Consider the following 25,738-nt stretch of genomic DNA (forward strand, 5'->3'; position numbering starts at 1 on the left):
ACATCAAGTCAGTCACTTCGCTGCTGTGACCACTGACTGGGAGAAACAGCCGCTTGACCGCTCAGTACCACCATAGAGATGGCTGGAAAACCAGCCTCTCATGAATGAGCCAAAAGACAAGTGTAATAAGCTGTGTGCGCACAGCACACAGGTACACAGTAGCCAGGGGTGGGAGGAGCCCACTGGCTTCCTCAGCTCCCCAGGGTGGGTGGCAGGTGGCTGACTTGGCTGTGCTGTCTGGGGATAGCCACATGCTTGCTTTCTAATAGGGCAGCACAGAGGGCAGCACAGAGGGGACCCCCAGCCCCAGCTAAGGCCCAGTGAGCTTCTCCACTTGTCTGGGTTGTGATGCATCCTGACCAAGGGCCACACATCTTTTCCTTGCTACTTGTTTTCTTTCTGGTTAGAATTTAAACATGCTTAACACATGAGAGTTATCTCTCCTAGCAAGAATAGGCTAGGTGCTGATGAAGAAATGAGGCTCTAGGGTTGGTGTGTAGCCCAGGGGTCAAGAGAACAAAGAAGAGAAAAGGAAGGAGGCCCAGATCAGAGCTGAGCCCTCTGATAGAGGAGATAACCAGACGAGCCTTCCTGCTGTGGCGATCATGCTCAAGAAGTGGATCTGGGATCTGGGATCCAGTCTAGGGCCCAGATCTTTACTGTTCTAACAGCTAACACGTTTAGTACCAGGACAAAAGCTGTCAATAAGGGTGGTCATACTGAAGTTGTGGTCACATAACAGAGCCTTGGTTTCAAGAGCAGCGAGAGCAGGGTGACGTCTGCACTGGTAAAGGTGCCTGTTCCCCGGAAGTGGGGTGACTCCCATGTAGAACTGGATTTCAAGAGCTGGTGGTGGGCAGCACAGGCAGAACAGCTGGGCTGTGCTCTGGGCTGTTTCCGGTTCTGAGCCTGGTGTGCACGGTCAGTATCATGGTGGTTTTTCTCAGCAGTAGTGATGATGTGCTGCTGTGGTACATCAGCCACTATGTCTCAGGGACTCTGGAGAGTACTCTGGACTTGAAGCATCTGAGCGAGTGGGAAGTCAGACGGTCAGACTTACTGTTTTCGTTCCCACAGCTTCTGCCAAGAAACCCCTTTCAAGGGAACTTCCCGGTATCTCTCAGCAGACAGTCTCCTTCCCAGGATCCAGGGCTAGACAATGTATTCATGTGAACAGGGAGAGTGCCACAAAGACCCTGCCTCTAAGTCAGCTCTAGGTCTGCCTCCACACCAGCTCAGGAGCCCACCACAGGCAAGACCCCTGCTGCTCAGGCTGGGCACACCAGCACCCACACAGTCTGTCTCCTCCATGGGCAAGAGAATCAGTGGGCACCTCTCTTCTGGAGAGTAGAGACACAGGAGAAAACAGGGGTAACTTGGCCATGTTATGGAAGACAGCAGATTGAGTCCCAGAAACAGTTATTTACATGGAAAAGTGCTAATACTGCAGGGAATTGGTAAAGAGGCCAATATCCCACTCTGCCACCAGCCACTTGGCTCACTCAGGCCCCCAGGCCAATTCCAGAGACACAGAGGGAAAAGGACCTCACACACAGATGGAGAAAGAGGTAAGATCCAGGCTTCCTCCGCCAAGCTGCAGGCACTGGCTGGTGGCGAGGGCCGTGTGGGAGATGACATGGGTCAGTGACAACTCAACCATCACAGGCAGCCTGGGGACAGCAGGTAAACCACAGGGACCTTTCAACCGCTGCTGCCCCAGCTTCAGGGATGGAGATAATCTAAAAATGCCTTTTTATAACACAGATTTCACTGAGCTTCCATGACTGAGATAGAAAATAAGACATGTTATGAGAGAGATACTTTAATAACCGTAATGTTCTCAGAGGCTTCAAGACTCAGGACTCAGTGTGAGGGTTTGCAGAAGTCGGGCTGCTCAGGACTCTGGCCATGCCTTCCCACTTCTTACAGTCTCTTTTTAATCAGCTTCTCCAGTTTGCGGATTCGGGATGACTCCTGCTCTGGTGTTGGGGCCATCAGCGACAGGGTGCTGGAACCTTCTGTACCCGAGGGCGGGGCAGGGAGCCTCTGCCGCAAAAGTTCCAGCATGCTGCTCTGCTCGCTCCTCTTCAGCCCCTGAGAGGAAAGGGAGAGAAACTGGTCAGGCGGTGGCCCGCAGTGCCTGGCAGGGGTAGGAGGCACACTTGGGTCTTGCAGTTCGCTCAGACTGAGCTGTGCTGGGCTAACTGCATGATGCCAAGAACCTGAGGACCTTGCTTCCTTCAGGGAATTCTGGTCCTGGGCAGCAGCCTGGAAGATAAAACCGAGGAAGGAGAAACAGGGAATGTGGAAGGAGAGGGGAAGGGTTGGAAAGAGGAGAAACAAAGGCAGAGGGAAGAACAATGCCCTATTCTTCCTTGTACCACATCCCATCTTCAGCTGGGCAGGGTGGTCTTCAGGATGCTGAAATCTGTATGGCCGGGATCGGCCTTTAGAAAAGGATCCCTGCAATCAGGGGAAAAGGGTGAAGCCAGAAACCTATATTTTAAGGTGCCCTCCAGGTTCTATACCCACACTCCACTCCTTAGGGGAAATGGGATATATAGAACAAGGGAACTTACCTTCATATCCAGTATTTTCTGGAAGGTTTCTGAGTTGCAGTCCGTAAGGAGTTTGATGTAGTTGTCAACAAATACTACCAACGGTTCATGAGGGGCCATCACCACCTACCAAAGGAGAAGACAAGAGTAGGTCCTCAGGAGCCCACAGGCTGGAGGGCAGGGCCTATTGGAAGCTGCCCTCACATGGCAGCAAAGCCATGTTCAGAAATGCTCTGACCGCTCCATTAGAGCACAATCCCCACAAGTGGCTGAATTACCCAGACTGCTTTTTAACATATGGATTCCTGGTTCCCTGCACACTGGAGGCTCCCAATTCCATCAGGAATCCTGGAAGGAACCATCTGTGGGATTTCATGAGTGGCGGGTTATCCACTGAGAAGGAGGCAGAAGCAGGAATAGATGCTCACAGATGTTCTCAGAACAAAAACCCAAACTGGCCTGACTCTTTTGCAGACCTGAAACCTGGAACTTCATCTCTCCACATTCATTTAACTACCAGTTAATATACAGATAGACAGCATCTCCATCCTCAGATTCATCTCATTTGGTTCTGGAATATGCTTTTTCTTCCCCAGTGGGCTAATTTTGTTTGGAATTCCTGAGAATGTACCAGAAAAGTGGTAAGGAGCAGTTTCTTCAAAAGTTCTTTGCACATATTTCCCAAAATGCATCTGTCCTCCCTTGAGCAAGCCAGCTGGGGAGGAGAGCTGTGAGGAGTTTGCACTTTCCTCAGCCATGTGCCCTAGGTTCCCCAGGTCCTAAGGTCTGCAGCCAGGCCAGGCCACTTCGGCTTTCCTCTCCTGCCTGCCGTCATCAGATCACTCTGAAAATGGGCCTGAAGAGCCCATAGGTGTCAGACTCTGGTGAGAACAGAGCCTTTGTCTCCCAGCCTGTCAACCCCTTCTGACAGGCCAAGTGGAGACTGGAGGCAGATGCTGCTCTTCCAGTGCACAGAGTACAATCTCTGTTAAATGAGGCTTTAAAAAGCCCATTTGTCAATTAGATTCAGTTATTACAACATCTGTTCAGAGTTCACTTAAAGGTGCAAAACATGGGGAGCCAACGAGCTTCTGGGGAAGGGAGTGCATGACAGCTGGGCCTAAAACCCTTCTGAAAGGCAAAGGGACTCTGGGCTTCTCTCCTGATTTGCCACTTGACTCTCAGCTGTTAGAATTCACCTGTCAGAAAGAATTTCTGATCCCTAGGTAACTGTGCACTGATTTTTAACATCACAGAGTGTGGAAAACTCTTGGGGGCCAGTGGAAAGGGTAGACTGTTTGCAAAACCTGAACTCCCCAGAACTCCTTTGAAGAGAGTGCCCAGAGGAGACACACCTTGAGGATCATTTCAGCCCGGGTCATGCCTTTCACGACAATCTTAGTGTAACTGGCAGGGGCCTTCCTCACCACCTGGGAGCCAATGGATGGGAGGTCGAGCAGGACCATCTTCAGGGAGTGGGTGTCCAGCAGAAGCTGCAGACAAAGCAGACTGTTATAGGCACTCATGGAACCCAGCGCCTAGCATGTCCACGCTGAGCATGGACACACTCACTACCCACTGTACACATGATCCTTTCCCATTACAGAAAACTTGGAAAATAGAACTTAAAGGAAACAAAAATTCCACTGTCCAGGAAAAGCTACCTCAAGAAATCACAGTGAAATGTGGGTCTAGTTTCTGCCAGCCAGTGTGTGTGATAACAGCCAAGCTCAGATCGTGCTGAGTGTGTGTCTGGTTTCACACCCGACCTTTCTAGAACACACATTATTTCCCATTGTGACATTGAAAACATTATGATTTTTAGTGGCTATGAAATACAGACTGTGTAAGTTTAAGATTCAATACCATGCTCCTACTTAATTCACTCCCTAGGTTTCTGTCATTAGTAACAGATGCTGGGGGTGGGGGTGGGGTAGCTGGAGAAACGGCACAGTGGTTATTCAGTTTGATTCCCAGTATCCTCAAGGTGACTCACAACTATCTGTAACCCCAGTTCCAGGGGATCCTATGCCTTCTTCTGACCTCCACAGGCAATAGCATGCATGCATACATGTAGACAAAACCACTCATATATGTAAAAAAGAAAATCTAAAGAATAACAAAACCCAAACCCCCAGATGCTGAGGGAGAGACCTCATGGCTGACTCTAGCCTCAGCAGTGGTGTCTCCTTAGGGGAGAGTTCTGGGGACAGGGCAAATAGCGTATTCTGAAGGTTCCCAGGATATGTCTGAATCTCTTTCTACATAGAATGCACCTATTTACACAGCTACCAGCATCACAGACACCGCAGATCACACCCTCACCAGCACTGAAAAATTATCACAAAAATCTTTCTTATTCATTAGGCAAAAAAATGGCAACTTGTTATTACTGTACTTAGGATTTCTCTAGATGTTGTTTGATGATATTTTAATATTTAATCATATCCTGGCAGCAACCCACATTTTCTGTTTGCTCTGGTCCTCCTGGATGCCAGTGGACCACCATGGCCCTGCTGGTAGGCGTTTCTTCACACGGTCTCTCAGAGGGTCATCCTTCATTAGTTCACTATTCCCAACTGCACAGGACAGAACATCAGTGCTCCAAAGGATTAATAAGCAGCCAGTATAACCCAGCACCTAGCAGGTCCACACTGAGCATCCACTTTGTGGATGACCTCAACGTAAGTCAGAATGGCCTGGTTAGAAGCCTCCAGGCACTGATGACAAGGCACACAGAAATGGCTGCAGCCAGGGCCTGTGTGTACAGCTCAGTGCAAGAGCATTAGTCAGAATAAGACCAAGTTTGATCACAAGCTCTGCAAAAATGAACTAAGAATGAAATGGCTGCAGTCAGGAGGGTATGCCTTGATCTGTTTAAATCGTTTAAGAGAACAGAATCACATGGCCCCAGGATGAGCCCAATGGGGCTCAAATGGAGCCAGCAGTAGGAGGACAGATCTCTCAGCTACTACTAAACTCAGATGGTAGTTAAGACATTCAGGACAAGGCCCAAGGACCCATCAGATAGCCTTTCATAGTTACAGCTAGTTGGCAAGGAGTGGGATTCCTTAAGGCCTTTGACACTCTCTATCCTTCCTTTCCCCTGTATTGGACAGGTGAGTTACTGACTAAAGACAAAATAACTAATGAGAGATACAGTCCACTTAATGGTTACAGTGATTATAATTTCAAAAGTGCTACAAGAAGTTGGGGAATATTAATGCTTAGTTTAGATAACTAAGAAATATTACTCTCTAAAAATGGCAAAGAAGGCTACTCTAATGACAGTAATTTCATGAAGGAATGTGGGTAGTTAAAAGCCTAAGTTTTCTCTCTGGGTCTAAGGTATGCAGGCATGTGCAAGCCATGCACGTGTGGAGGTCAGAGGACAGTCTGGAATGCTGGTGCTCTCCTTTCACCTCGTTTGGAAGCAGAGTCTCCCTGGTTCTTTTGCCACTGCACTGTGTAGCAGGGGTCAGGCTAGATGCCTGTCAACTTCAGCCTTTATCCTTTGCTGAGCTAGCTCCTCTCTTGCCTTAGGAGTGCTGGGATTAGAGATGTGCACTACTGTGCCAAGCCTTATGTGGGTTTTGTCCATTTCAACTCAGGCCCTTTATGCTTGAGTGGCAAGTGCTTTTGTCCTTTGAGCCATCTCCCCAGACCCCAGAGCCCAGACTTGCTAAGTTATTCAACTTCGGGGCAGCTAAGGAATCTTACTACTTTTGTTTTAGACAAAAGCCATTTGGAGTCAGGTGTGTGTGGGTGTGTATGGGTTTCTGTGTGCACACTCACATGACTGTGTGTGTGAAGAGCCAGAGTCACTCTTAGATATCCTCCTATCATTCTCCACCCCATTTGACAGGCTCTCACTGAACCTGGAGCTCACTAGCAGGCTGGGAGGGCTGGCTAGGCAGCCTCCAGGATCTATTGTGCCTCCAAACTCTAGTATTAGGCCTGCAGGCACGCTGGCTTTTATGTGGGTTCTGAGGATCCCGACTCAGGTTAACCTAGCAGCTCTAAGAGGAATTCTTACCACCATAGTGTTTGCTTTATGGAAAGGCCATGAGTTCACAGAGAAGTGCTCAGCTTCTGAGAGAATGGCCCAGAATGCCTAGGCCCACAGCAGGAGCTCAGGGTTAGCATACTCTCCAGTCCCTTGGCATTTACATTGTTTCCCACACACTTGTAAAGAACAAGGTGGTGTGTAATTTCACATAGCTAAGGACCTAGGGTATGAAAAAGAACACTTTAAAGCTTTTTTTTTAAAAAAAATCTCTCTATCTATCTATCTATCTATCTATCTATCTATCTATCTATCTATCTATCTATCTATCTATCTATCTATCTATTTGAGACAGGGTCTCTTTATGTAGCTCGGCTGGCCCGGAACTTGCTATAGAGACCTGGCTGGCTTCAAAGTTACTTAGATCTGCCTGGCTCTGCCTCCCAAGTGGTAGGATTAAAGGCATTTGCCACAGTTACTACTTATTTGTGTGTATGTGCCCACAAAGGCTGGAGGAACATCAGATTATCTGGAGTGAGAATTACAGGTGGTTATGAGCTTCCTGACATGGCTGCTGGGAACCAGACCCAGTCCTCTGGCAAGTGCTCTGAACTGCAGAGCCACCTCTCAACAGCCCCAAATGGTCAAACTTTTAAAAGAAAATACAGAGATTTTTTTATTGCTTGTGGCTAGAAAAGAATGTCAAATATGGGAAAGATTGAAAAATACACTACTCTAAGTTATATGAGACTCCCAGTAAATCCCAGATTGAACCAGCCTCAGACGAGAACCGCACTGGCAAGGGAAAGAGGAGCAGGACACACACAGATGGGTGATCAGGGTGGGTGTACTCCAGTGCAGAGTATTTGCAGCATGCACATGGCCCTGGTTCCAACACCAGCACCTCACACACAAAAAGTGCTGGCTGAGAATACAGCACAGAAGTCCAAGTTCAAGGGGACAGGTAAATTAGTTCGAGCCCTTTGAGGGGAACGCAGGAGTATTTTCTTGCTTGTAGATCCACATAGCCCATCGGGGTGGTGCTGAGCTCAACCCTTCGAGGGTAGAGGCAGGCAGACTGTGACAAGTATGAGGACAGCCTGGGCTATGTACAACTTCCAGCATAGTACTGGCTACATAGAGAGACTGTTTCAAAACCAACATGCAACTATGGTATATGTCTTTTAATTACATCACAAGGAGAAATTCTTGGTTGTCATATTCTTAAATTTAGTTGCTATGACCGAGTATCTAAACTTAAGGGATGGAAGATTGGAGCCTCCCCCAGCCTTGAAGCAGGCTGATTTAGACTTTGCTGCCACTGAGCATGAGACCACCTGGGGTGGAACCTTCCGACTTAAGATGGCTCTACTGTTCTGTCACCTGTCATTGCTCTTCTCCAAGACACTGCTATCTGATGAGAGGCCCTGGAGATATTCTGGAGACAGCATCCGGCAGATCTGCCTACAGGTTGGCAACAGGCACTAAGAATGGATTGGCAGGGGATGGGCCTCCCCTCTTTATAAGCACAGACTCTTAGTAAACTTGGGGGCCTTGAACAGAAACATGTCTTAGCCTCCATTATTTCTCTTGCTGTTTCCTTCCATACAGCTCTGGCCTCCCACTCAGGAACCCAGTTAGTGTGGCCACAGGCGGCTATGGAAGGTTCTTTCTGATGCCTAGTCTCAGAGTAGGCAGTCTGAGGTTACTTCTCAGAGTAGGCAGTCTGAGGTTACTTGGCCTCGTGTTTTTCAACAGAACATAATGGTGGCAGAAGTGTGCAGTGGGGAGTTTCTTTACCTCGTTGTAGAGAAGTATGAAGAAGACATGATATAGACTTCATGACAAGATATAGTCCTCAACGACATGCCCCCAGTGACGTACTTCCTCCAACTCTCCTGCACCTCCTAAGCTTTCAAAACTGTGACCATCCAGGAGCCACTAATCATTTAACACAGTAGCCAAAGGTGCATTCAGCTCCTAACACTCACGCTAAAAAGAACTTCCCAGGGTTTACTCTTTGGACAAGCAAGGACTGGAAACAGCTCAGTGTCCATAAAACAAGAATGAGTAAACGAACGTTGGCATATTTATGCGAAAGGAAATGATACCGAAGCTGACATGAGTGAAAAAATTACACTGATCAACACAAATAAATCTCAAAGAATGTTAGGTGGGGGGAAAGGCAAGAGAGAAAATGACATGCAAGTACAATTTATATAAAGCTTAGAAATAAGCAAAACAACCCATGCATCATTTGGGAATATATACATGTATGGAACACCCAAACACATATGGCAATCCAGAAACCTAAATCAGAATAGTGCTCACTTCTGGACGTGGGGGGTGTGGGGGCGGTGAGGGAAGGCTGGGACTCCACTGGGGACCTCAACAAGAACCCTAAGGACCTACTTGAAATTTGCAGAGATGCAGAGTAGGAACACAGTACATATTTCACTGACTGGCTTGTTTTATTCACTGACCTGTTTGATTTATTTTCTAGACATTGTTAACAAGAAATATCTTTTTCTTTTTAAGTGTGTTTTTTGAGGCCTGGCAAAGATTCAATTTTGTAACAAATTATGAGCCTTGTCTGTCAAAATCAAATCCATGGCCTATTGGGACAAAAATCTATTTCAAACATCTGGGGATGCTTGCTACCTTTTCTACTTCCCAGAGACATAGTACATGCATAAATAATTGTATAGGCTTAAGTGAGAGGAAGATTTTGAATGAGCCAGATATAATTCTCTAGTGTATTCCATATCTTAAGGAGGTATGACACGCTTGCCTCTGGACAGTCACAAGAAAATCCCACTTTGCTAGACAGCTGGAAAGATGGGAACCTCACTCTCACTATTGCACGGAGCAGCGTGATCCTGAGAGATGGGAACTGCTGTTGGGGGAAGATAAAAGCTCCCATTGATGACCACTGTCTGCTGGTCTCATCCTTCAAAACTGACCTCAGTGCATCTGCTTAAGCACGAGGCACTAGGCAAGGAGGGGCCATGGCCAATTTATTTACACCTCAGAGATGATTTGAGGTGTGCAGACTGGCCAAGCAGCTCTGCCTGGGAAAGATCAGTACCCAGTAAAGGAAAACTTTGTGAGACACTCCTCCCCCCTACCGCCCCCAATTGACTGAGGCAAGGTCTTACCCTATAGCTTAGGCTGTTTGGAACTCCCTATAAAACCAAGCTGGCTTCAAGCTCTCCATCTTCCCACCTCAGCCTCTGAGCATCACCAGGCCTGCCTAAGGGCCCCTTAGCATTGTGCAGTTTCTCCTCTAGAATGACTGTACAGCTTTTGATAAAATTTGCTTCAAGGCAGCCAGTGCTTTCTGCTGCTACTAGAAATAGGTTTTGTTTTCTTGAGATGGGTTCCCGGCCTGCTACCTAGTCTACCATTGAATTTATGACCATCTTGTCTGAGTGTCCCAGCTAGCTGGAATTATAGGTATATGCCACCACACTCAAATAGAAATGGTTTCATTTAAAATTTCCAATTCCAAGGGCTAGAGAAATGACTCAGCAGTTAGCACTTGTTGATCTTACAGAGGACCTGGGTTCAATTCCCAGCACCTACATGGTAGCTCACAATCATCTGTAACTCCAGTTCCAAGAGATCCAACATCCCTTTCTAGCCTCTGTGGGTACCAGGCATGCATTTGGTACACAAACATGTAGATGAATCACCTATACACATAAAATAAAACAATAAAAATAAAAAATAAAATTTTTGTGACTGTTGATTATAAACAGGAATATATTTATTTGCATCCTGGAGACTGAACTGTGAGCTGGCAAATGTTCACACACTCTCCCAGTGAGCCCCAGACCCAGGAAACACATTTCTAATGTGGACTTTAGTTTCAGCAGCCTTTCTAAATCTATATAAGTTTTTGTTTTTTTGAGACAGGGTCTAAGTAGTCTTGCTCTCCTAAAACTTCCTATGTAAACAATAGAATGTAAACATACTATATAAACACAGGTCAGCCTCAAACTCAAGGAATTCACCTGCCTCTGCCTCCTGAGAGCTGGGATTAAAGGTGTGAACAACATGCCTGGCAAAGATTTTATTTTTAATGTGTGTGAGTGCATGTGCATGCATGTGTGTGTGTGTGTGTGTGTGTGTGTGTGTGTGTGTGTGCAGGTGCCTCTAGAGGAAAGTAAGAGGCATAAGGAAATGTGTAGTTACAGGTGACCATGAGCTGTCATGTGGGTGCTGGGGACTGAACTCCAGTCCTCTATGAGAGCAGAATGCACTCTTAACTAGAGAGCCATTTAAATATTTTTCAGAGTTGTGAGTTTGTTTTTTAAACATTTACTGTCCTCATTAAGGGCACACAGGCAATAAGGGATAGAAGTAGTGATATCAGATACCTTATTTGTGAGGTGGGAGATTTCTGTGTCTGGCCATTGTGTCTGGCGTTTGCTGTCATTTTTGCTCTTAACTGGCTCATGGCCAGTGCAGCTCAGCCTTCTCACTTCTGCGCTGTAAGCCCTCCCTGGGGTGTAGCAGGGATTGCCTCTTAGTGAGTGTGGGAGTGTGGCAGGAAGGGAGGGCCTTGATGACTGAGTGACAGGGGAGGGTGGCATTCTCCTAGGAAAGATGGCTTCAGAAGAAGCACAGTGGGCCAGAGCTTGACAAGGAGGCAGACATGAGTGCATAGCAGGGGAGGAGCAGCTCTTCAGAAAGATGGTTTGCTGTGAAGAAGGGCAAACATCAGCTCCATGGGCAGGAGCACCCATGTGAGAACAAGAGAAGAGAGAGGACACTCAACTTTCTGAATGTGATTCCACAATCAGAAACCTGGATGCAGGAGTCCGGGGTGCAGCTCAGTGGAAAGTGCTTGCCTCCCGTGTGAGCCTCTGAGTCCAATCCCAGCACGACAAGGGGGTGGGGGTAATATCTGGAAGGGAACTAGTTTAATTTCAGGAAATGTGGAATTTTCTATCTAGTCTGAGAATAAAATCTCCCTTTGTTCACGAGTGGTACATGTGGGAGTGGAACTCCCACTCTTTTAAATCCTGTCCTCAAGGTGGATTTCAAACATATGTGGCCAGTAGATTGGTACCACGAGAAGGTAAGCACTCCAACATCTGTCCTCCTCACTCACTGACTGCTCCACTCCAGAGACACTAGACAAGGGGCACCTCTGTGTTTTCTGGGTGAGTCTGGAGACATCTTTGGTTGTCACACTTGACCTCTAGGTGGCAGAAGTACTGGGTACTGTTTAACAGGGTCCACAGCAAAAGCTTGCCTAGCCTGCTCTCAGCAATGCAGGTACTGAGGAATCCTGGCATTCACACCTGGCCACTCGTTTCTTTTCCCTCTGAGGTAAAATGTATATATCCTGAAATGTACAATACTTAAAAACATGTATGCATTAACATGTTAATGATTCTTTTTCTTTCATTTATTATCATTACTATTATTAATCAATTTATTTATTTTGTTTTTTTGAGACAGGGTTTCTTTATGTGGTCCTGGTTGGTCTAGAACCTTCTCTATAGAGCAGGCTGGCCTTGAACTCAGAGGTCCTCTGCCTCTGCCTCTCAAGTGCTAGGAATAAAGGCATGCTTCACCACTGTCTAGCTTCCTAATATAATTCTTAACTGTAATTTTGACAAATGTTTATAACATGTAACATTTGCCTTTCAAAACACTTTTGAGATAGCATCTTGCGTATCCCAAGCTGGCCTCAGACTCACTACTACTTAGCCAAGGGTAATCTTGAGTTCTGAGTCTCCTGTCTCTACCTCTAACACCTAGAATTTTGCTACTGTGCATGAATCACTTTTAAAATATTTTTTATCAATTCAAAAGTTACCATATTTATACTTTAAAGTTTAAATTTTTGCTATTAGATGAATAATAAATTCTACCATTTGTTTGGAAAAAGCATTTATTTATTTATTTATTGTCTCATTATATATCTTTGGCTGACCCAGAACTCACCATACAATCCAGGCCAGCCTTGAACTTACAGAGATCTGTTTGCCTCTGACTCTCTAGTGCTGAAACTAAAGGTGTGCATCACCATGCCTGGCCTCTTTTTGGAAAAATATGTAATTATTTTATGTGTATGTGTGTACACATACACCAGGTACACACAAGAACTTACAGAGCAAAGAAGAGACATCTGCTTGCCTGAGTTACAGATGGTTGTGAGCTGCCATGTGGGTGCTGGGAACTGAACCTTGGTTCTCTGAAAGAGCAGACAGTGCTCTTAACTACTGAGCCCCTTTTTCCTTTTAATGAGGAAGCCCTGCTCTCTGAAGGCTCCATAGAAGAGATGTGCCTGAGAATAACCCTCTTACTTTCTCATTCTTGGTAACAGTGGAATTCTTAAAAGGATTTCTGATGACATGAGGCTAGGTTAAGAGAGTCTTCTCGCAAATTGGACATAGTACTACCGGAGGATCCNGCAATACCTCTCCTGGGCATATATCCAGAAGATGTCCCCACCGGTAAAAAGGACACATGCTCCACTATGTTCATAGCAGCCCTATTTATAATAGCCAGAAGCTGGAAAGAACCCAGATGTCCCTCAACAGAGGAATGGATACAGAAATTATGGTACATTTACACAATGGAGTACTACTCAGCTATTAAAAAGAATGAATTTATGAAATTCCTAGCCAAATGGATGGACCTGGAGGGCATCATCTTGAGTGAGGTAACACAATCACAAAGGAACTCACACAATATGTATTCACTGATAAGTGGATATTAGCCCAAAACTTAGGATACCCAAGATATAAGATACAATTTGCTAAACGCATGAAACTCAAGAAGAATGAAGACCAAAGTGTGGACACTGTGCCCCTTCTTAGAATTGGGAACAAAACACCCAGGGAAGGAGTTACAGAGACAAAGTTCGTAGCTGTGATGAAAGGATGGACCATTTAGAGACTGCCGTATCCAGGGATCCATCCCATAATCAGCTTCTAAACGCTGACACCATTGCATACACTAGCAAGATTTTGCTGAAAGGACCCAAATATAGCTGTCTCTTGTGAGACGATGCCGGGGCCTAGCAAACACAGGAGTGGATGTTCACAGTCAGCTATTGGATGTATCACAGGGCTCCCAATGGAGAAGCTAGAGAAAGTACCCAAGGAGCTAAAGGGATCTGCAACCCTATTGTTGGAACAACATGATGTACTAACCAGAACCCCGGAGCTCTTGTCTCTAGCTGCATATGTATCGAAAGATGGCCCAGTCGGCCATCAATGGAAAGAGAGGCCCATTGGACTTGCAAACTTTATATGCCCCAATATAGGGGAATGCCAGGGCCAAAAGAATGGGAATGGGTGGGTAGGGAAGTGGGGGCGCTATGGGGGACTTTTGGGATAGCATTGGAAATGTAATTGAGGAAAATATGTAATAAAAATATTAAAAATTAAAAAAAAAAAGAAAAAAAAAGAGAGTCTTCTCGCACTTCTTTGAAGAGTGTCAGACTCAGAGATGGACGGGGCTATGGTGGGAGCAGCGGTTGGATGGGTGCAGAGGTTCACTTTGGAGATCATCATCATGACAGATCACACTTAGTGCCAGTGAGCTGCACACTGGAAGACGGCACGTTTGATGTTATGTACAGTTTCAAAATGTTCCACTGGGACATATCCAGAAAGATTCTTTTTTTATGGTGCTAAGAATGTAACCCGGGATCTTACATACACTAAGCATGTGCTTTATCACTAATGCATATTCCCATCCCCTCGATATGCTGTAAACTGGGCATGGTGGTATGCATGCTTATCGTTCCGTCCTTCAGCAGGCTGAGGCAGAAGGTTTGTGGATTTATTTGAAGGAATTTATTTGGAACTATGGGTTACATAGTAGAGTACTGTATGAAAACCAAAACCAAATAAATAACGATAACACATGAAAGAAAGAGTAACTTGACAAACACGAGGTTTTAGCAGTGTGGAAGGACAAGAAGGGCCTGTGGAGAGTGCCTGTTTCAGTGCTTTTATTGAAATAGGACAGTGAGCATGGCGCAGACAGGAGTGATGTGGGAACAAGGGGGCCATCAACAGCAGAGCGAGGGCTGTGCATCTTTTCAAACACCACACTAGGCTGTTTTCTCTAGGGTAAGTTTAGGCAAATGGATTTTATTTCTGCTGTGTTCAGTCATAGATGACCTCCGTTGTAAGACTAATTAATGACCCTGCAAATCCCACAAGATTCTCTGAAAATCACAAACCAGCAAGGAGTATTACAATACAGGAATGGTTCAATTCCACATGCCCTTGTAACTGCTCAAGAGGACTCTGGGGCCTGAAGATAAATAACTCACTGTATGTACTAATCAAGTCGAGAATAAGGAGCAGCAAGGGCTCCTTTTTTATTTCTCACATCTATATTCAAGCCTAACCTCAACCTAGGAGATCTCTAGCACCTATTGGAAGAAGAGGCTCAGCCGTAGCTTTGAATTCTACAGCTTTAGTTAAAGCTTGGGTCAGGGCCATGATGCAAGGCAGTGTTTGTCAAAATGTGTTTCTACCCACAAGCATCTCTCTATTAACTTTCTTTCAAAAATTGATTTTATTATACTCTGTGTGTGTGTGTGTGTGTGTGTGTGTGTGTGTGTGTGAGAGAGAGAGAGAGAGAGAGAGAGAGAGAAGGAATGAGTGAGGCAGTCTACCCGCTCAAGTAGTCTATAAGAGCAACAGCGACTGCTCTTACCTGCTGGGTCAACTCTCTGGCCCCTTTATTAATTTCTTGATTCCTTGGACCTACTGCCTAAGTGAACAGACCTCTAGCTACATCATGGCTTGGATTTCAGAGTTCAGATGCCAGGGTTAACCTTACACAGATAACCTGAACTACACATGGGAACCACTGAAGGGCCACATTGCCCTTGACTCCTCAAAGCCTCCACAGGTGGTTGTGTGAATAGCCATCTCTTACTGCTTATTGTCTTCTTGCCCTTGACTCCTCAAAGCCTCCACAGGTGGTTGTGTGAATAGCCATCTCTTACTGCTTATTGTCTTCTTGGGGTATGAGAAATGAGACTTAGCTATAGAAGATGGGCTTCTCACTGACAACTAAAAGCAGAAGTGAACACTGGCCAAACGTCCTGCTCCTGAGATAGCATCCCGGAGTCTGATTCTGTTCTGTTATTTGAGACAGGGTCATATTACACAGCCCACACTGGCCTTGAATTTACAACTCTCCTGCTTTTGCTTCCTGAATGTGCTGTGTGGCAGGTATGCCCCTACCTTTCTCCAGCTGAGATTGTTCTATACAAGAGAAAATTTGAGGAAAACAGTCATGGTATAGGACTTATGTGACAACATCCAAACTCCCATGGCTGTTAGACACTACACCGATCTCAAGAGGCCTGAGCAAGGCTACAAAACACAGAACTGTTCCCATGAGTCAGCTTTGGATTCCAGAGGCTTGGTCAAGTCTGAAGACAGAAATGTAACTGAGAACCCTACGGCTGCTCCCAGACACAGATCTTAATCACTCCATATCCTCTTAGATGGCACACTGTAATGAGGCCAAAGAGTGAGTGCCTGGTAAACATTCACTAATGAAACTGGAGCTGGCATGTGAGGGCCTCGCTCTGCCACTTCCGATGGAGAGAATGAGCATTGTGCTCCGGACATGCCAGGGTCAGGATTTCAGAACACTGACTGCTGCAGTCAAGCCCAGCTGGTGTCTGAGTCCTACAACCTCCCAGGGAGTTTTCCAAGACAACATTTTTGACTCGGGCTGGAGCTGGTCAGGCAGACAGCTGAGGGCAAGCTCTGACTAGAAGTCTTCATGCAGGTTGCATGTGGATAGGTATCAGAGCAGACGAAACAAGGTCATGTCCAGGTCTTCGGAAGTTTACAGTGAGCAGGGCTGGTGTTTAATAAGGGCTGGCTACATGACAGCCGTGCGTCTTACTTATGGGCACTGGGTTTAATTTTTACTAATTTTGTTTTATTCTATTCTGAGACAATATCTAGCTCTATAGCCTAGGTTGTCCTCAAAACTTACAATCCCCCAGCTTCCCCAAGGTCTGGGGTTACTGGCGTATGCCACCACATACGGCTCTATTTTGTTTAACCCTCATAGCTACTTCATGGGGTGGTTCTAAGCACTATTTCAAAGACAGGAAATGGAGGTCCTGTAAAGTACCTATGTATGCACAAACAGATGCACTGTTGTGGGCACAGGTTCCAGCCTCTGCTCATGTCACTCCAGAGCTCAGAGCCTGAGTACTCAAGTGTCCTGCACTTGCTGACAGAGGGGACAAAATCATACTGCACTTAGATTCAAGATGTTGCTACCTGCCTTTGACACTTCATGAGTATTCCAGTACATGCTTAACTAGCAATCTTTCTGACCCAGAGACAAGGGCTGAGGCTGGGGGTGAGGGGTGGGGTTGGCTGTCAACACAGCCAAGGAACCACAAGGGCAGGGCACTGAGCTGGGAAAGAGTTGAGCCTCTACCTCATTGCTTTGTTTGGTACCGGGCAGGATCTATGGAAATGAATTACACAATCTTCTTACATGTAGCCTAAGTGTTCACAGATGGAGTTGACTATGAGTTGTTCTTGATTTGCCTGTGAACAGTTTACACTTTATGTGGTATTTTCAGAGGTTGGAGTAGTAAATATTTGTGTGTGTGTGTGTGTGTGTAGGCCAAGGTAGACACCGGGTATTTTCCTCAATTGCTTTCCACCCTTTCTTCAGATAGGGTCTTGTTGATTAAGCTTGATTAGCCAGCAAACCCCAGGGATCCTCTTGTTTGTACCTCCCCATTGCTGGAACACACTACCACTCCTGTTTGTATTTTAAATGTGCTTTACTTATGTGTACGTTTGTGTGTCTGTTTGTCTATCTGCATGCCATATGTGTGCAGTGCCTGTGAAGGACAGAAGAAGGCATCAGATGCCCCAGGACTGAAGGTACAGGTGCTGGAACCAGAATCCAGGTTTTCTGCAAGAGTAGGAAGTGATCTTAAATGTTGAGCCATCTTTAGTCCTGTTATATGGGTGCTTTTTATGGAGATCAAACTCAGACCCACACCCTTGCATGGCGTGCTAATTAGTTTTTGTCAACTTGTCACAAACAGAGTTACCTGAGTTGAGGGAACCTCAACTGAGGAGTTGCCTCCATCAGACTGGCCTATGGGCATGTCTGTGGGGAACTTTCTTGATTACTGATTGGTGTGAGAGGGCCCAGATCAAGACCATTGTGGGTGGTGCCACCCTTAGCCTGGTGGTCCTAGGTTCCATAAGAAAGAGATCAAATTGAGCAAGCCATGGAGAGCAAGCCAGTAAGCAGCTTTCTTCATGGCCTCTGTTTCAGTTCCTATCTTAGCTCCCCTTGATGATGAACTGTGACCTGTATGAAAATAAACCATTTCTTCCTCAAGTTGATTTTGGTCATTGTTTATCACAGAGCAATCTCCCTAATCCCTGTTTTTATTTTTATTTATTTAAAAAAAAAGATTTATTTATTATTATATCTAAGTACACTGTAGCTGTCTTCAGATGAACCAGAAGAGGGCATCAGATCTCATTACGGATGGTTGTGAGCCACCATGTGGGTGCTGGGATTTGAACTAAGGACCTTCGGAAGAGCAGTCAGTGCTCTTAACCTCTGAGCCATCTCTCCAGCCCTGTTTTTAGTTTTTAAATCACTCAAAGTGTTCCCTGAACTCAAACTGCCCAAATTCTGGGTAGTCTGAACAGACAGGAGACAAATTCAAAGTGACGTTGTAGTTGATGAATTCAGTTCACCAGTATTCAGGTGACATTAACCAAGTCCTTTGGTTTAAGACAGGGTCTCACTATATATTGTACATTGGCCTTGGATTCAAAATCGTACTGTTAGCCTCCTACCTGCCAGGATCACAGGTGTGCACCATCGTGCTTCAGAGGAGAATTCAGATGGGGAGAAAGGAGCCCGACAAGGAGCTTCCTGGGGATTCGAGCTCAGGCCCTCCCTGCTTGATTTCTCCTGTGGCTCTGCACAGCCACGCCCAGGGCCTCTGCTGCACTAAGAACACTGCGTCTTCTCCTTCCAGCAGCAGCCCTCAGAGAAGCCCAAAGCCTCTACTCCTCACGCCCCAAGACAGTTTCTGCACCCTTGTTCTGTACAGTTGGTGAGGATATGCTTATCTAACAGATCTGAGACCAGTCTGGGCTACAATATGGGAACCTACCTCAAAAGACAAAACAAAGAAGCAAAAGGAGCCGCCAGCTGACCATAGCTCCCTACACCAGGGAAACCAGTCTCGGTCTCTTCAGACTATCTACTTGAGAATGTGTGCTGGATCTATACAAAGGCTGATGGCGAGGTCCCATACAAAGCTTGCCTTACCTGCTCTGCTCCCACCATGCTGATCGGCTTACACTTGAAGAGGTGGGTGATGAATTTGGGAATGAACGAACTGTGGATAAAAAGTGACAAGTTACTCTCTTTCTAGTAAAGTGTGCAAAAACTTAAGGCTCTACTACCTCTCATGAGAAAGCCAAGAATGGAGGTGGACACTCACATCCCCCATACCACCATTCACCTCATTCTCTTTCCCTCTAGTTTAGCTCCAGATTTGTTTAGGGAAGAATAGCCTTGATGTTCTAGGGGAAAGCTCATCCCTTAAATCTTAAGCTACAGGAGTGAATTATTTTTGTTTGTGGCACTGGGGATGCAACCCAGGTCCTGGCATATGGCAGGCAAGTACTCTACCACTGAGCCACACTCCAGTCCTGTTGAGGGCAATTCTACTGAGCTTCAGCCAGTTAGGTCCACTGGTGACTGTTTTAGGTCCCTCAAGAGGGAATTACTCTATGCCAGTCTAATCACCTGGAGGGAAGCACCTCGAGACAAGGCTGTTGCCTAGGACACTGAGCCTATATAACTGAGTTATATAACACACACCTATGCTTGTCTTCCTCCTACCATTCCGAGGGTGTGCCCAGTCTCAAAGACAGCTGACTATACCAGATCTCAATGAAACCACTGAAACCCTAAAGCAATCACATTCTCTGTCTTTAAAAAAAATATGCATTTTTATTTTAGTGTATATGTCTGTGTGTGCATGTGCCATGGGGGCTGGAAGGGCACATTGAGACCCTTGGAGCTGGAGTTATAGGCAATTGTGAGCTGTTCCATGTGAGTACTGAGAACTGATCTAGGGACCTCTGATGGAGCAGTCTGTGCTCTTAACTACTAAGCTATCTCTCCCCTAAACCAACCACTCTCAAGTCTATCCTAATTTCCTCTAGGCTTGAGGTTATAGGAAAAATTTAAAATCCATCTTGTGCCAGGTGTGGTGGCACACACCTTTAATCCCAGCACTCTGGAGAGACAGGTAGATCTCTTGTGAGTTCAAGGTCAGCCTGGTCTACATATTGAGTTCTAGGACATCCAGGGCTACACAGTGCAATGATGTCTCAAAAAACAAAACAAAATAAAACAACAACACAAAACAATACAATAAAAATACACTTTGCCACTCAAGTCCATTTGAGTACCAGTAGCTGAAAATACCCAAATAGTGGCAAGAGTGAACTACATGGGCAGTTAGGGTATCTTAAAGCAAAACCAAGAAATAATTGCTAGGGTGGTAATTCTCTTATCAATAAACAAACAAACAAACAAAGAAACAAAAATCACATGATTTTCTAAAAATCTGCTGAGCACTAAGGGACAACCTGGATCATGTGGGCTGATAATGCTGTTTAGGATAAGGGAGGGGGAAAACCCAGAAAGTCGGGAGAGGTTTTTGAAAGTTTCAAGGCCTGAATCAAGAAGGCTGCGTTGAGCTGGGCGTGGTGGCACATGCCTTTAATCCCAGCACTTGGGAGGCAGAGGCAGGCGGATTTCTGAGTTCGAGGCCAGCCTGGTCTACAGAGTGAGTTCCAGGACAGCCAGGACTACACAGAGAAACCCTGTCTTGAAAAACCAAAAAAAAAAANAANAAGAAGAAGGAAGAAGAAGGAAGAAGAAGGAAGAAGGAAGAAGGAAGAAGGAAGAAGAAGAAGAAGAAGAAGAAGAAGAAGAAGAAGAAGAAGAAGAGGAGGAGGAGGAGGAGGAGGATGAAGAAGAAGAAGACGACGACGACGACTGCATTGTGCTGATGTAGTTCAAAAGCTATGAAAGACAGATATGTGCATAACAGACAAGATCCAGGGTGAGCTGACCAAGAGGTGGCTGGGGCCCAGGTCCACAGAGGAAGCATGGAAACGGGAAGAAGGGTTTCCACAGATGCTGGCTGCTACCTGTCTCCTTCCTCTTGCACGCTGGGTCCATGCCGTGTCCTCCCCCTTCAATCTCACCACACCTTTTCCTGCACACTGTAATCACTGAGTGCTAGGGAATTTCAAAGAGGCATACTAGCTTAGTGGGCAAGAGAAGTCATTTATGATCCAAATTAGTTTCAACCAGTAGTGACCTTGGTAAGTCATTAAGAAAGCCTGCTATTGGAGCCAATATAGTCACAGATGGACCAGTAATTGTGGAGTAGGAAAGGAGGCAATGGGAAAAGGACCTGAAGTCCAGCGGTCAGATCCAGGTGTAGACCTGCTGATCTAGAGGAGGTGTGAACAAGAAGCTATCTGGAAGTGCTTCTCAGAACCTAACCTGAGCCAAATGAGTAATGGGAGGCTGAGTTTGGGACTCATCACACGGGCCTGTACAGTTTGTCATGGAAACGACTTCACACTAGAGTATGCTGTGGCTGGCCCTTGAACTTGCTCTGACTAGTCCATAGTGGGTGGGTTGGGGAAACATGGAGATAATCCAGACCCATGTCTTCTCTAGAGAAGACAGCCCAGCAAAGTGATGTGTCACTGCCGAGGGCCACCAGGATGGAAGCCGTGGCTCCTACTCTGGGCTGAGATTTTTATAAAGATGGGAAGGTACCAAGAGTTAAAGCACAAAACTTTCTAGGTCCTCCGCTAAACTTTTCCAGATGTGGGTGATGGGCACCCTATTCCCAGATCACTCAGAGTGAGCTTAGTGCTAAAATTAAAAGGTGATGAGAGAATGCGAAGTTGACACTTGGATGGGCTGAGCAACGGACTCCTTATTCACTTTAACCTTAGCTCAATCGGACCCCTGGGTGCCTACAATGGAGATTTTGAGTAACAGTAAATTTTTACAGAGACACTTGTAGCAGTGGTTACAGGGAATGTCACATGTGATTTATCAGTGATGCTTTTAGTACACATTAATGAGCGTCCAGAGAGAGAGGGGAATGTCAGCTCCTGGTCCATCTGTGGCCGGCAAACATAAATGTTCCCCAGGGAGTCAGTCCAAGCCTTCCTGATGAGGTTGAAACTAAAGTTAACTTTACAGCTACTCTGTCATTGTTGTTCCTTGGGGGTTTATTTATGTCAGATGGGGAAAATCTAGTTGAATACAAACCGGGAGAGATCTGGAGAAAAGAGAAACTCAGAATCCTGAGTCACCAGTTGGGACCTGGACGAAAACAATCCAAATACGGTAGCTTGGACAACACTGACCTTCCTGGAGCAACCTGCCAAACTGTGTATCTGATAATTGGTCAGAGGAGACACTGGCGCTCATCACTGCCTGGCCTCTTGGGAAGGAGTGCCGGAGCCAGATGCTGACTGGCAAAGAACCAAACTACTTCCTTGCTTCAAAATTCAAGGCCGAAATAGCCACCCACGAGGACACAACAGGAAGACAGGCAACTTGTTGCTTGCTCCTGGTCCCAATTTCTAGTATTTTCCCTGCACATAAGGATATTCAGAAGTAGATGGTTTCTGGCCACTATAACAAGTCCTGTGGTGGAGGGGGAGGAAGTTAAGGCTCAAAGGTACAACTGATGGGCCCAATCCTTGAGAAGCTTATAATCCAGTCAGAGACAAAACGTACACAGGAACTTACTGAAAAATAAGAGCCTGGGAAAGGAGTGGTTTCATGGGCAAATTTCAGAAGAACACATCACTTCTGGTGGCTCTGCCATGGCTGGTGACTGCTGTCATAAGCATGCACATGACCTGAAGTGGTCCATTTGCTTTTACCATTATAGCCCATTGGGGTACAGAAGAATATTAGTTTTCCTGGAGGTCCCAGAATGAGCCCCACCAGAAGATGGGACACCTGGATTTGTGGGCCTGCTGGGAGGCTAAGCACTGCAGTGAAATAACTTTATTGAGTACCAGAACCATTAACAATCTCCCGCAACTCAGAAAGAGCAGCCTCGAGAGTGATCTTGGGGGTCACAGGTTTGTACCCCGTCAGCATGGTTCCTGAAGGATATGGTCAAGAATGGAAGGGTACACAGGCATCTCTGTGCTGCTGCTTGGTTCTCCTGGGAGACTGAAACAGAAAGTGCACCAAGAAAGCAGAACAACTCAGGACTTACTTTGCAAATTTAATGCAGAACTGTGTGAAGTATTTCCGTGTGGAAGCCAGGTTGTCACGGATGATGGGGACATTCTGCTTAATGTGAAGAATAACAGAAGTGACATAAGGGCTCTGGTCACCAACATGCTCCACATTCTGCCATGGCATCTGAAACAGACAGGACAGAGCCAAGCTTGAGAGCCCCTGCAGGGGAACAGTGTTAACCTGTTAATGGGAAAAGGGAATTGGGGATGGAAATTAGGTCACTACTTGGTATCACAGGGATTGGCATCGCCTGACACAGAGGCTGCTTTGGAGTAAAAGTAAGCAAGCCGCCTGCCTCACCAGTGGCATGGAGCGCAGGCTCCATTCCGCCTCCGAGGTTCCCACTAGTGCTTCAGGCAGCCTTCCCACCTAAGCAGACATCATGTAAAGTGTGCTCGCCACATCACTGAGCAGAGGAATGAGAACACCTAAGCTCATAGACCCCTTTTCATAGGGGTCGCATGTCAGACATCCTGCATATCAGATATTTACATTATGATTCACAACAGTAGCACAATTACAGCTATGAAGTAGCAACAAAAATAATTTTATGGTTGGCAGTCCCCACAGCATGAGGAGCTGTATCAGTGTTACAGCACTAGGAGGTTGAGAGCCACTGCCATAGAGGGACAGCACAGTCAGGGACTGAAGAACAGGGAGGGTGTTTACTTGCAGGCAGCTTGGGGGACTGGGGAGATTTAGGGGCTGGACTAAATGTGGTGAAACCCAGAACAAACTAGAAGAGAATTCACTTATAGACCCTTTTTCATGTAAACTGGGAAGAGTTTGCAGTTTTATTATTGTTATTTATTGGTTTCTTGGGACAGGATCTTGCTTTGTAATCCAGACTGGCTTGGAACTACTACATAGCCCCGGTTAGCCTTAAACTTAGAGCAATTTTGCTGTCTTAGCCCTAAGTGCCAGGATGAGAGGGATGAGCCACCGCACCTGGCTACAAAACAACTTTCCTCTAGACGCCCCACAAAAGTACACTTCGTATTTTCTCATCAGGGCTGATGTGATCTTTGACTGGTTAAGAACAAAAATGAGGCTGAGGGTTGTGGCACGTACCTTTAATCTTAGCACTTGGGAGGCAGAAGCAGGGGAGTCTCTATGAATTGGAGACCAGCCTGGTCTATATAGCTAGTTCCTATAGAAACTACTACTACTACTACTACTACTACTACTACTACTACTACTACTACTACTACCACCACTCACTCTCTCTCTCTCTCTCTCTCTCTCTCTCTCTCTCTCTCTCTCACACACACACACACACACACACACACACACACACACACACACAGTCTCAAACAAAGCAAAACAAAATAATAACGAAATCAAAACAAAACACCCCCCCCAAAAAAAATGGAGCCCGAACTTGTACACCCATGGAAGAATCAGGGAAATGCCCTGGAAAGCAGGAAGACTTTACAGTGCAGTGACTCTGTCTTTTGTGGGTACACAGGAGGGTGTGTCACCTGGCAGGTACTCACCCCTGATGTTGTCTTGGGGGAGCCCTGATGAGCTAGCCTTTAAAGCTAAACAAGGTTGCCTATTCAAACTCTTAAGCCAAACATAGCCCTTAGGCTCCATTCAGACTGGAGGTCAGCAGCACTAAAGCCTCCATGTCTCTGGCAAGAAAACACTTCTGTTTCTCTGCAAGAGCAACAAGTTCCCTTAATCTATGAGCTCTCTGGCTCCACCCTCCCAACCCCCCATTTTACAGAGGCATGAAAAGCCTCTTGCAAAGCTTCAAGTCAGGTTTTGAAGCTGGGTGTGGTGGTACATGCCTGTGCTCTCCAGCATTTGTAGGTTTGTAGGCTGAAAGAGGTTTGTAAGCTTAAGGTCAGCCAGGACCACATATACAACATTCTGTCTCTAATAAAACAAACAAATGGGCTGGTGAGATGGCTCAGCGGGTAAACACTGACTGCTCTTCCGAAGGTCCTGAGTTCAAATCCCAGAAACCACATGGTGGCTCACAACCACCCATAATGAGATCTGATGCCCTCTTCTGGTGTGTCAGAAGATAGCCGCAGTGTACTTATATATAATAATAAATAAATCTTTGGGCCAGATTGAATAGGGACTGAGCGAGTGGGGCCAACCAGAGTGAGCAGGGTTGACCGGAGTGAGCAGAGGTCCTAAAATTCAATTCCCGACAACCACATGAAGGCTCACAACCATCTGTACATCTACAGTGTACTCATATACATAAAATAAAATAAATAAATCTTTTAAAAAAATAAAAATAAAACAAACAAACAAAACCCACGTAAACCAACACAGGCTCCAGACAGAAAAATGGGAACTCTGGATCAGCCAGATGCCTCAGTGAGTAAAAGCACTTGCTGCCAAGGCTGTTTTTCTGAGTTTGATACCTGGGACCCACATGGTAGAAAGAGAAAAAAACCTGACTATTGTAAGATGCCCTCTGACCCCCACACATGTACCATGGCACACATGTACGTAAGTAGATACAAAATAAATACGTTTAAAAACAAATCTCTTTAAAAAGGCAATTTTATACCAGGCGTGGTGGCGCATGCCTTTAATCCCAGCACTCGGGAGGCAGAGGCAGGAGGATTTCTGAGTTCAAGGCCAGCCTGGTCTACAAAGTGAGTTCTAGGACAGCCAGGGCTATACAGAGAAACCCTGTCTCAAAAAACCAAAATAACAACAACAAAAAAAAAAAAAAAGAGGAAATTTTATTTGAAAATAAATTTATTTAAAGAAAAAGGAAATTATATGTATGAATCTGCTCACTGACTGATTGGACAGAGCCACACTGTGC

General features: G+C 45.9%; 1 protein-coding gene across 2 annotated transcripts in view; it reads right to left on the bottom strand.

Annotated features, from left to right (window-relative positions):
* Positions 1-1,806: 1,806 nt before the first annotated feature.
* The window catches only part of Vps53 (VPS53 subunit of GARP complex), a 131,343-nt gene continuing 107,411 nt past the window's right edge, over positions 1,807-25,738 (bottom strand). For both annotated transcript variants that reach the window (XM_021176885.2, XM_029483685.1), the window contains exons 18-22: positions 22,916-23,064; positions 18,901-18,970; positions 3,914-4,051; positions 2,580-2,684; positions 1,807-2,094 (exon numbers count right to left, since the gene is read on the bottom strand). In XM_021176885.2, coding sequence (XP_021032544.1) covers positions 1,924-2,094; positions 2,580-2,684; positions 3,914-4,051; positions 18,901-18,970; positions 22,916-23,064 — 633 coding nt within the window. In that variant the 3' untranslated portion in view covers positions 1,807-1,923. The remainder of the gene's footprint in view (positions 2,095-2,579; positions 2,685-3,913; positions 4,052-18,900; positions 18,971-22,915; positions 23,065-25,738) is intronic.

This window comes from Mus caroli, chromosome 11 (genome assembly GCF_900094665.2).
Source record: "Mus caroli chromosome 11, CAROLI_EIJ_v1.1, whole genome shotgun sequence".
Classification (NCBI taxonomy): domain Eukaryota; kingdom Metazoa; phylum Chordata; class Mammalia; order Rodentia; family Muridae; genus Mus; species Mus caroli.